This window comes from Rhagoletis zephyria, unplaced genomic scaffold, assembly GCF_001687245.7.
Source record: "Rhagoletis zephyria isolate East Lansing unplaced genomic scaffold, Rhagoletis_zephyria_1.1 Rzeph_scaffold_11319, whole genome shotgun sequence".
Classification (NCBI taxonomy): Eukaryota; Metazoa; Arthropoda; class Insecta; order Diptera; family Tephritidae; genus Rhagoletis; species Rhagoletis zephyria.
In genome coordinates this window covers 6,465-19,372 of record NW_016168396.1, presented here as the reverse complement: position 1 = coordinate 19,372, position 12,908 = coordinate 6,465, and the positions used below count along the sequence as shown (strand labels likewise).

Sequence of the window (12,908 nt, the reverse complement as noted above, 5' to 3'; positions counted from 1 at the left end):
AATCTTGGCTCATGACAATGTTATAGAGTTTTTATTCATTTTTTTTTTTGTATTTGCGACTGGGTATAATTATACAGTAGCATATGAATTTTATGATTTTTTTGCACTTTGCACTTTCTAAGACACAGTAATTATTTTTGTTTTTAAGTGTACTTTTTTATTCATTTTTTCCGGAGTTATGTATATGCGAAAATGTTTTATTTTTATAAGATATTTATGTAGTTTTTAATTCGTGTTAAGGGGTTGCTTACACCAACTAGAAAAAAATAAATAAAAAATCGAAAAAATTTGTTGCGCTTAAAAAATTTTGCATACATACTCTTAAAAATATTATAAGCGCTTCCTCATTCTGGCGATCAAAGTACTTCAGAAGTTACAGCAGTGGGATTAGTAGAACGGTGCCGAAAGGCGGTACATTTTTTCTTTTGCGCTTTTCTCGAAACGATTTTTTTCAAATTGACGTATACTGGACCGATTGCGCTGACCAGAAATTCCTTTTAATATTTTTTATAGCGCTACGTACGTATTTTTTTTTATTCGACGTACCGTTCTTATGTTATGAATTTAATTAACTAAACATTTTCATGAAAAAAATTAATGCCGTTTTCTTCAAACCACTGCCATTTATGCAAAACTTTTTTTTTGTAAATATTAATTTTTTATTCCATTTGATTTTAAAGTAAATTTGTTCTCGAACCTAGTACTTTTTATTCTGATGTTAAGTGGCCATAACGCATGTGTACTTCGAAAATACTTATCTAAACCTCTTATATCTCCATCTGGCATCACCAGGCTCCTATTGGTCTATGTAGGGTGGTCAGGCAGCCGGAGTAACCTAACCTAATCTGGATTGGAATCGGAACCTTACAGAGAGATATTGTCCAAGCTAAAACCGCCCTTTTCGCTTTTATAATACACTGGATGTACACGCCACGACGGTTGTCCGACCCATACTTTCTGTGCGATCACCAAATTGTGATCTGCTCTAGAATATTCCCTTCTATGTTAATAATAGGAGAGACATCCTCTAACCCTTAATAAGACCCTACAAACTACTCTACAAAATCTTCCTACCGAGCTGCTTTACGGTAGACACTGGTATTAAGCCAGCCGCAACGCAACCAATTTGAACGCACCTCATACCAGGAGACCCTTTATGTTCGGTCACTCGAAAATTCTGGGCGTCATGCCAGCAACTTTATGTGAACTGATTTGAGTAGTCAACTTGCAAACAGCGTTATGTGATTTTATAATAGAAAGCCATAAATTTGAAACAACTAACCCGCGAAAACAAGTAACATTTAAATTGAATCCTTTTTATTATAACCTGAAAATTTGGATAAGTAACATAACATGTCATAAGATAACATTAACAGTCTATACGACCTAAAGCAGTTTTCTAAGTTCATCAGAAGATGGATACTTTTGAAAAGATATAAATAAGAATGATAGCGACTTTTGGAAGAAGACTTTACATTTGATGCTATTTTTTTCACAATATAAAAATATTTTGCACTCTGTTGTTAGTGGACATGAAACTACCATAAATACTGGTACGTAATCCACCAAAAACTAGAAATCGGAAAACTTTTACATAGCGCACTTTGCAAGTGGACTACTCAATTAAACCAGCGTAATATTCTGCTTCAATGATGAGTTTTCTATTAGAATTCCAGATAGAAGCAATTGGATAACTCGCTCGGACTTAGTTCTATGGTTTACCGCGATTTTTACCCTACTCCTACCGTTAGTTGAGCTTGACGACAACTTTTGATGAGCAAACCAACCTGGTGGGTTTTATTAGTGTCGCTACTGCAACAACGGTGGAGCACAACTTCTGTGGTTTTTCAGCCCTTAATAAACTGCGGATCTGTTTCCTGGGTGTAGATTTTCTACCGAATCGGGGGGCAGCCACCAAAACAGGGCACATAAGTTGTTCCTGTTTGCTATGTTCGCCAAAATTTTTTCTGGGCCCAGTCCTATGACTATCACTTAAAACTAGGATCCTTTGACTTTGATAATTCCTGCGGAGGTTGATATCAGCAAACAGACTGATGTCATAGGTTTTCGATTGGAAGATGCTTGGAAAGGTGCACCGAAAGCATCGGTCTGGGGCTATATATATCTGCTCCAATACCACCAGCAATCTAAGTGCCGTCCGTGTATCAGTGTAGTGTGCTAGCCTGCACTTGTCTTTCCACACTAGAGATACTCCACGACGAACTGATGTATATATCAACCTTAAAGTTTCTTTCGTAAGCGACTACTTTAGGCATAACATCTCTTGAGCGCAGAACTAATGGGAGCTGGCAGCCAAGCTTTTCAGATAAGATCTAAACTTTGCCAAAGCTATTTTGGAGAAATTTAGGAGAGTTCGCTTTGCAGCCTGTTCAACTGTTCATACCATCATGGTGTACATCTATCTTAAGATCCTCCGATCCCCAGGATTTCAATGCTAGACGTTTACATGCCATCAGCGCTCTCGTAGCTTTGGAGGTGGCCGCCTCAACATGAGTCCTCCACAGGAGTTTGGTTTGGTGCCCAGGTTAAATCTGAGGTACTTCAGTTCCGTGGCGACGCTGATTGCGACCCCATCCAAGGTACATTTTCTGGCTGTCTTAGAGGGATTGATATTTAAACCCATATCCGCAAACCAACTTTTTGCTGCTGGATATCGCAGAGGATACTTGTGAATTTTCCTCTGGCGATGATCACTATGTCATGCACGTAAATTTGACTGTGGGCATCCTCGTCAGTGAGTATCTGTAGGATTTTATCCACAACTTAGCTCCACAGGAGAGGGGATAACACCCCTCATTGTCGGCACCCTTTTGTTGTTTTTACCTAGTTTAACTACGCTGTAGCCGACTTCATGTTATATTTATTGTTCTTCACTTCTCGTTGCTCCGTTTAGTTTTATCTAGTTTTATTTACGATCTATGTATATGTTTTTTTTATTTGGGTTTTTAAATCATTTGCAATAGGACCGGGGCCCAAGTGATTAGAAAAGGACCTTAATCGCCTCTGCGAAGCCATGCAGGGGCTGCAAGGCCTAACTTACCTATTTTGTTTAGTTTTATTTATTTATTTATTTTTTTAAGTTATTCTATTTAGCTCACTTTATTTTATTTATTCTATTTTATTTTAAATACTTCGTGCTACATTTATTGCCTGTCGTGTCTTGTTTCTTAATTTAGTTTTATTTGTGATCGTATGTTTTTTTTATTTCTTTTTAATTTTTTGATTTGTTTTTATAAATTTTTTTCTCACCCACCTCACGTTTGCGTATTTTTTTTGACCCGTCTGCACAAACTCTTCTATTTTTTTTTTTCCTCAAACGCTCTTAATATATGTATTTTTTGGGCAACACAATCGTACTCGTAAAATTCAAACCCCGCTCTAGTTTATTTTTCGACCGCCGATTGGCATAGTGCCCCGCTTGCGATTAAAACGTATTGAACTAAATTTTTTCAAGGGGGACCCCATTACTTCTAAGTGCCTACTGTAATATGTATTTCCTAGACTAATTTGTGTGTCATAAAAATTCATGAATTGATAAAGAGCAAAGTAATCACGTAGAATTTAATGTAACCATACTCACTCGCGGTAACGTATGCACTCTATGTAGATATGTACATTAAGGTGCATCATCTTCATACAAAAAAAAACACAAACGGTTAGGTTTTTTTCATTGGATTTAAAAAAATTTTATTATATTTTAAGACCATCGTCAAAATATGTAGGAAAAATATTAAGGCTGCGTTTCTTTATACATTCCGGATAATCCCATTTCACAGCCAGAATAAACAGAATGCGTTTGAAATATACGTTAACATATCATCAGGAACGTTCTAAAGAATAAGCAAACAAAAAAGTTTATTCCAAACGTTCAGAATGAATAAAGAAATGGGGCATAAGATTTACATGAGCTGAACGGATTTGGAAAATGTCATGATTTTGATGCCATTGGCAAAATGTGCAAAGATTTCTATGCAGACTTTAAAGCTTTAATTCTTATATCATAAGGTAATTTCTTTAAAAAAGCATTTAAAATTCGATTTTTGTAGGTCTATTCAAGTCGGACCAGCTCACGTAAATTTTAATATTTCCTTGAGTATGAAACAATTTTTTGATGATGCACCCTAATGCGTACATACATACGTTTGTGTATATTCGTTCGGTATCGCCCTAAAATCAAACCTTTCTTTCTCATACTCTTCCTTTTCTTTCTACGTCAAAGCGATATCCATGGCACACTCAACTAGCTGTCCTCGTCTTAGTAAATCCGATTTATTTGCATGCTAATGCTTTGCTATTCGTTATTCACTGCAGTTCAAGTTCAAAATAAATCGAATAGGGGCGTCAGTGTTCACGGCCAGGATGGCAAATTCGTTCATTCATCTAAAATCTATAAAAGTTCAAATAAGGTATGCTACGTTTTGGCCGTTACTGATTTAGAATAACGACAAATGTCGTCCCAAACAGCTTATTATACACAAATACAAAACATAGGTGCGTCTGAGTTCGGATAGTTGATCCCTCAAAGCTGAGATAGGATAGGTTGTCTGACGGCGCTTAGCGAGCACAAAGTTAGTATAATTCATCGAGTCTTTCGCACGGCTTTCAAAATAGGACAGATTTACGGCTATCGACCAGTTGACATGTCTCTGTTAGACTTCAGACGAATCAGCCTTTCTTCTTTCTTATTGGAACCCCTTGAGGGACTGATTGAGCCTCTCTCAGTATGCGTACCTTATAGTTGTGTTTTTGCTTTCACAGTAGCCGGTTCTGTTCAACCTTAACTCTTCGAAAAATCGTGAACAAAATGATGAGTTGCAGCCAGAATTTGTGTAAAAGTGCAAAGGCTTGTGTGAAGTATGTAATGGTTTCACACACACTTTGTGCCGGGAAACCGGCTGCCGTGTATACGGAAATTGGAACGCGTGAGACGGCACGAACAATTCGTGGCCAGCTGCCGGCTTGTATATTACTTTTCCGATCGGCTGCCGGTTAATCGGCGGTGCCCTTCCACCCTCTTATTGGATCGCTGTGGTAAACGACGTACAAGAGGAGTAGTAAAGGAGACTATATTGGGTTTTTGCCTACGCTATCGACGTGGCACTCATCTTTAGACCAAAGTTTTTATACTCTCTGTAGGATCTTATGCGTACCTACAATTGGTAATGAGCTGGTCTCTTAATTGCGCACTTGCTTTTGTCTTGAAAAGACGGAGCTCGTTATATTTACGAGGATATTAAAGTGCCTTGCCCAGCTTCCCTCGTTGGGTGGCTTCAAATTCTTGGGCTTGATCCTTGGCAAGATAGCTTTCTTGGAAGAAAAATATTTAGGAGCGGGTCAGGAAAGCCATCAGTTTCTCTATACTGCTGTAAAAACGCTATGGGAAGGAGTTAGGGCCTAGGAAACAAGCTATTTATAATAAATGGGTTCAAGGTATGGATCGAAGCTGTATGACAGAACTGGAGGTTGTCTATTCTGTCAGAAACTCTCTGTAAATCTAATTTTTAGACTGCCGAATTTTTGCAGTGTTTTTCAGTCAAAAGCGGCCGATTGGTTACGCACCAAAGTAAGTATTACCAATTAGAGGAGCAAATATCTACTATGAAAGCTAGCTAAACAGGGTTCTGGGATCGCTAATGGTATGACCGAAACTACTCGAGGAAATGCTAGGATTCTCTCTCAATCAGCTCAAACAGTGGACAAGGAGGGCATATATGATACTTTGGCAACTTATGGACTACTGCTAGGCAAATAAGTTTACAGTTGACTCAGCAAACGCTGAGCGAAACCCTCGACATGCAAAATTTCAAAAGCCTTCCAACCGGTAGTCCACCCCTCCATCTCTCGCTCATGGCAGGTGTACTGACCGTACCGTAACGCTTTGGAGGACGACGAAGTGGAACTTAGCTGCCCAGCTTTTGCCAGATTAAGATTTAAACACCTCGGCTTCTATTTAACTAAAACTTTTGAGAAACTCCCTGAAGTGGACAACATCTGTCCTCTGACCTTATTTTGAGCTCCTGTATTTTCCTTAACTTCACACGGATTACCTGTAGTTGCCGTTTTAGGAATAATCTACAATGGCACTTGAACCGGAGTGGATTCATCAATATCCACTGGAGAAGGGCATGTCCAAGAAAAAGTTATTGCAAATGCAGTCACGAATATTCAGCACGAAGCTGAAGGCGGTGTAGGCGATAGAACTCTCCGAAAACGGCATGCAACTCCAGATTTCTGGAGTGTGTTGTAGCTGCTACGTAGCCCTGTCTAGCTCAATCGCTGTCGTCAAGCTCAACTTACGTTAGACTAAGGAAACGTGTGGTTCCAACAGGGTCGAACCAGAGGGACAGGGTGTTAGTTGACTTTAAGTGGGCGTGTTATAGGTGGTTGAGGTCATTTGGGGTACGCTCAATGTCTGCGTTCTGCGACGGGTGGTGATTGTACTCCTCATAGGACGGGTGTTAATGACGGTGGTAACAGTCTCCCTGTGAATAGTATTTATTGCCTGTCCATACAGTGTTGAGGCCAGTGCGTACGTAGTTCTGCACCTCGTCCTTCAGTATGCCTAGGCGGAGGTTGGGTCTCAAGCAAGTGCCTGTTTGGGTGCTCACTTCTGTAGTATCCTACTAAGAACTGCTTACTGAGCGTGATGTTGTCATCCCTTACTGAAAGCATTTAGGCCTCACTATCAGCTGATATTCTGGCGACATCATAGTGCATCCCGTGGCTATCCAGAGTGCTGTATTTTGACAGGTCCACTGCGTCCGAATCGCTTCCGATGATCACAAAGGCACTGCATAGCTTAGAAGTGACAACTGCGGTTGTGTGCTCTGAAAAAAGAGTAGGCTATCGAAGGTTACCGCGAGGATTTTAGGGTTGTTCACTGGCAGAATTGGTACGCCGTGGACACTCTCGTCCAGGTGGTGAAAATGGTTGCTGAGGATTTCGTAGAGAGGGTTAGGATATTACTTGCAGTAAAAAATCGAGAAAGTGCGGAGATGAAGCTGGGGGAGGACACCGCCCTGTGGAACCCCTTGTCTAACATGTTCCAAGGCAGAACGGAGGCAAGTGTGCTTTCTATTTGCGTGGAATGACATGCGATGTCGAACGCCTAAGGCAGTTCGAACGCTTCTAGGACTGTTCTCTCACAGGGGCGGTTTCGGTTAAGGCCACGAGTTATCTGGTTGTTTATGGCGTAAAGTGCATTGGTGGTGATGTGCACTTAGCGGAAGGCATGCGTATGTTTCGCTTACGCCAGGTGATACGTGAAGTGTGGCGATCGAAACTTGTTCAGATTGGTGTAATTTTTGAATCTTTTGAAACTTTTTCTAAAAACCTTTTATATTTGCACAGTAGCCGTTAGATATTTATCTCTTCAACGTTGCATTGGTGATAAATTGAATATTTTCTAGTACATATCATTGGGATCTTTACGTAACGTATTTTGTTAATCAAATTCCAATACGCTGTAATTGCCACTTTCATGAACATGCATGTATGTTCATATGTTCGCAGTTAGGCTAATAACGGTCAATTGTTAATTGCTAACAAAATATAACCGGTTTTTATTTTTAAAATCATTCCGGCAAAGTTATAGTATCAGATTTGTTGTACTTAGTAAATATTACCAGCATTTGCACAGTAGATAAAGGTGGCTTAGTGGGTAACAAAAGGTCATAAGCAATTAAATTTATGTTACAATGGAACACAGGTGTCTACTGGTATTTTGTTTAGTATCATACACATATGTATTCCTTTGTGAATTAAGGTAAATATTTACTTAGATATGTACATACTACACGTATAGACTTTTGTAAAACCAAATCAATTTAATTTAACCAAAAATCATATAAAACACCGCTCAAGCTATGAAAAAGAAATTTTCTTCAATCAAAATTTCTTAACTCAACAACGGCAAAGTACTTTGTCAAGCGACAAAAACAATTACTAAATACATATTTCTTGAGATTTTTCTCGGGAGCTGGATTCTAAACATTAGAGAATAAATTAATGAACTCTTAAAAAAAAATTATGATTTTGTATTTTAATATAAGGCCTTTATATGTGAAAATAAGACCTTACATTGCAACCTTTACTAACTAAATACAACAAACCAGACCACAGATATCTAATAAGCTGCACTGACAAAGTAGGCAAAGCAAATTGCCTTGATGTAAAAAATCCCCTATGTTAATTTCCTCTGAATGAAATGTTTAACTAAGTGTTGAAATATGTACTCAACAAGAATACGAAGAAGGTGCATAAAGAGTTGCACGGTGAGTTTGCAAAATCCAAAGTACACATTCTGTAGTATAATTAAATCGATGATTAAAGCCCAAACGCTGTGAGACTGTTCTTTGGCCTTTCTAGTACTCGATGTATGTACATACGTACATATGTACATATGTATGTATGTATGTAGTTGAACGTGATATATATTTCAACACGTATTTAAATGTAATTATAAATTTAACGGCGCTCATTGGAATAGACAGATATGCATACACAATATTTAATGTACATGGTTAAATTCATTTGAAAATTAACATTTTAATTATAATTGATGATATAATCTTTGTAGTTTGATGGAAATAACACTGGATTCGCTTGAAATGGATTTAAGTACAGATAGAAATTTATTGTTGAAAAAAACAAAATACATATGTATATTTTATATAATTTGCAACTTTTCCCTGCGCACTGAAATATAAGAAATAACGCCAGTTAATTGTACATAACTTTTTCGAAATATAAATGTCATTTTTATTTTTATAGTACATACTTATATATGTATGTATGTGTACAAAGAACAAGATACATACATATGTTAACGAAAAACGTCATTTTACTTAATTGATACTCTAAATATACATATATAATTTCAGTATTTGTTTAATAAATTTAAACAAAATATCAATACTTTGAGTACAATCTAATGCATTCCACAGTACGTATACAATCTATTACAACATATGTATATGTATGAATTTTGTTTTCCTTTACATGTCTGCTACTTTTTTCTATATTTAATTCCATTTATACGTGCAACTATCGGGGAGTTCACGATTTATAGCAACTTCACACCTAAAATGCTACAAATCGTGAACAACCCTAATGTATTTCTAATTACATTATCATTTTGATGTACTTTTCTTCATGTGAACATTTTTATGTATTTATTAACTTAAGTAATATTAGATTTATTTTCTATGTTTTGCTTAAGTTATTGTATGTATTGTCAGTATAAAAACGTTTGGATCTCTTCTTATGGGCATTTGTGTGCACACTTAATATAATTTGTATTGATCAAAAATGCGCGATACATACATACATAATTTAATGTATTTAAGGAAGTAGAAAATATGCATATGAATACCAGTAAAAAATAAATTTGAAAGTGTGTACAACTCCAGCGTGCTTCTATGCGCAATTCCGCGCACAATTTAACTAGCATTACAGTAAATTACCTCCTATAACATTGTATACAAATGTAAATGCTACTAAAAAAAATTTGATATGCTATACAAAATTTTGCTATATTTTTGTTTAATGTTGTATGTGTGTATTTTACAATTACACTTTCACTAGTTATTGCTAACAATAAAGAAGGAATATGCTGCGCATTGTTGGGAGGGACTCAAGAAAAGTTGTGCAAACAAATTTTTAAACTTATAAATTTTTTTCTGTTTTCGTGAATGTATGAAAGCTACTAACTAAATGTCTTCTAATAAAAGTCCTGGCAAAAGTCGAGGTTTACAGTTCGTAAACTTATTAAGTACATGGTGCGTATGTATAAATAAAAATTTACGCAAATTAAAAGTAAAATTTTTTAAATACAAAAAAAAAATACTACAGACATTAATAATAAATGTACATAAATACATATGCGCGTAAAATAAAAGTGACTAAACTTAATGGAGGGTTGATAAAATAGAGTGTACTAGAAGTACATTATGAAAACAACAAGTTTATATGTCCACAAGTCTGTAGAATTTCTATGTGTATATGTTTGTAGTGCTCAACACTACTAATTATGCCCCACCAAACCTGCTCCACAGATACCCTGCACATGTACATTTATTTTTAATTTATGCATTTGTGCATTTCTTGCGCGTCTTTGATGCTTTTGCATAAGCATATCTCATTTGCTATCATTTCGGTCTAATTTTTTCATACATATACTTTTGCAAGTGCTTATTATCGGGCACCGTCAATTTGCGCTTTTGATATTCAAATTGAGCCAAAGCAAATTCATACAAGTCATTTTCCATTTGCCAGATTTTCGATTTCTGTATAATGCTGATCGTATCAGCGTTCGGGGCAATCTTCCATGACGTTTGACGCAAATGTGATTTGTTGGAATGTTGATAGTGCTCGCGGAAACCGTGAAATATACTGTAAGAGCGCAAGTAACAATGGCATTTTATCTTATTGTGATTTTATGGTACTAGCTTTCTGTAAATGTACTTACCGTGGCAAAGAACGCTCAAGCAAATCGACAAAATTTTCCATTTGCTCAGTGACACCGACCAGAAAATATTCATTCACCAGATTATGCTTTGCTTGATTTAATGCCCATTCACTGCCGGGTTCCCTATAAAATGAATTAAGGCCGGTATTATCACTTGCGAAGCGAATGAATTTGGCGAAGCGAACGGTTTGGCGAAGCGAATGGATTGGCGAATGCAACTTAAATATGCATTAAGAGTGTTCGCTTTTACCAGCTTGTGCAAGTTCTTTGCATCGCAAACACTTTTAATACCTTCTCTGCATTTTAATTCGCTTCGCCAAACCGTTCGCTTCGCCAAAATCATTCGCTTGGCAAGTGATAATACCACCCTAAGAATTTTTATAAAGTACGAATCCCATTTGTTTGCAAAAACAGGGCTAGAATCGTAACAGTCGTGAACGAGCAACTCGTCACGTAAAAATGCATATTTCGGATTATAACAGTCGTGAACGTACTCTCGTAATTCGGTATACGAGGCGAGCAGTACTTTCACGACTGTTATAATCCAAATATGTATTTTTACGTGACTAATTGCTCCTTCACTTCTGTTACGATGCGAGCCCAGGCTGCTTACCAGCACTCGGCTGCATGTCCGCAAAAGAATGGTATTTGCAGCCACATGTTCTTTGGATCACAGTCTGGTTGTTTCGACAATACGCACTCATCGAAAGTCTAGCAAGGAAAATGTCATTAGAATAAAAAAAATTATATAATTGCATATAGAAAAGAGAACTTACAATTTTATTACCCGCCTTTTTACGTACTAAATTCGGACGATAATTATCACCATAGCGTAGAAAATAATAGTATGAAACTAGCCTATCCAATGGCTTACGAACTATATTTATATAAATAGGTTTGTGCGCAATTTGAAATCTATAAAACAAACAAACGCAATATAATCAAAAAATTTATATTTGTATACACCGCATTAGCTACTTGGAAAAGTCCAAAAATGCCATATGACCATGATAGAGAGCTGGAATAAAAAGTGATAAATTGTAAATAATAGCACAGAACTTAGTTACTTTACAAGCACACTTACCAGGCTTCATTTCATGCCACTTAGTGACATTACGCACAAAAGTAATCTTCGAAAAAACCAATCAAATAATGTTGTTAAAAGTAAGACTGTTTGTCAACACTACTCACCTGATTGGGCAGCGATAATACATGCATATTTGCTGTCACATTTATATGCAAGACATGAAATTTATTACGCTTGCACAAATCATAAGCGATGTTGACAAAACTTGTCGAGCCCGTTTTGGGCACCCGATTGTATAGCACTACTAATTCTTCTTCATAGTTGAAGTTATCCAATGATAAAGTGCCTGGGTGAACATGGTTTGAACCACTATTAACTGTCGTTGCTATTTTGCCCAAAGGTTTGATAGCTACAAAAAAACTCAAAATATACTTTTTTCACATCTGCATAATACATATTTACCATATTTACACTCACCATTGTTCCATGTCTCCTCTATGCGCACCTCAGATGACCAAATGAACCAGTAAGTGCCCAACGCTAGCAAACAAAGTGCACTGAATGCAAACCAATGCAAAGGCTTCCAGCCTATCAGCATTTTCTTGAGTTTTTTATGCCAACACAATAGCCACTTCATTATTAGCAACAACAACAACAAACGCTTTTCACTACTTTAAAGCATGTGCTGCCGTGTATTGCCCTCATTTTTGATTGCATCCGCGTGTCTGTGCCAAACTTGAACACATTTAAAATTTCTTAAATTACTTAGTCCTTGCTAAATTTAACAATTTGTGAAATGAAAGCAGCTGGTATGCTTTGAAATTCACAAACACCCTTTACTCCTAGAATACAAAAGGTCAGCTGTTTTTGATTAAAAGAATGACCGAATGAAATCCACAGAGCTGCCAGATGGAGGTTTTCGGAAAGATTTTAGATGAATACTCGGCTGAAAAGGGTATCTAAACGATTTTTTGTCCAATCTGTATTGCCGATCGTTCGAATGTTCCTCTGTCTCTTTTTACATGAGCCGGCATGGACAGAGAACGAGAGCACGCTCAAAGAGAAGCAGTGCTCGACCTCCCCTCACCTCTTCATCCTCCGTTCGCGCGAATCTGAGACCGAGAAAGCGGGCGATATTGCTTCTGGTGACAAGGTCGTCAGGTTGGATAAGCATGTGATTAGGTTTTTTGTGTTACGATGATCTTGAGAACTTACTGGTCAGTTGTTTGGCGATAGATAGCTGTTAAGTATGTGACACCAGTCATAACAGAACTTTTATAGGTTGCATTGGGTCCCAGAAGTTCCAGTTTCCCAGTATTGATAGGTGGCTTTCGAACGTCTAGCAAGTTGTTTAGGGTATTAGGGCTTATATTGATAGCATTGCAATCATCA

General features: G+C 37.2%; 1 protein-coding gene across 1 annotated transcript; it reads right to left on the bottom strand.

The window, feature by feature from the left end:
- Nucleotides 1–9,896: 9,896 nt before the first annotated feature.
- On the bottom strand, nucleotides 9,897–12,460 carry LOC108377010 (heparin sulfate O-sulfotransferase-like). The gene is made up of 8 exons (XM_017633268.1): nucleotides 11,994–12,460; nucleotides 11,681–11,925; nucleotides 11,574–11,619; nucleotides 11,468–11,507; nucleotides 11,266–11,404; nucleotides 11,103–11,200; nucleotides 10,490–10,612; nucleotides 9,897–10,413 (listed from the first exon to the last, which is right to left on the bottom strand). Exons 1-8 carry the CDS (start codon nucleotides 12,151–12,153, stop codon nucleotides 10,170–10,172), a joined length of 1,095 nt encoding a protein of 364 aa, XP_017488757.1. The 5' UTR covers nucleotides 12,154–12,460; the 3' UTR covers nucleotides 9,897–10,169.
- Between the last annotated feature and the right edge of the window lie 448 nt (nucleotides 12,461–12,908).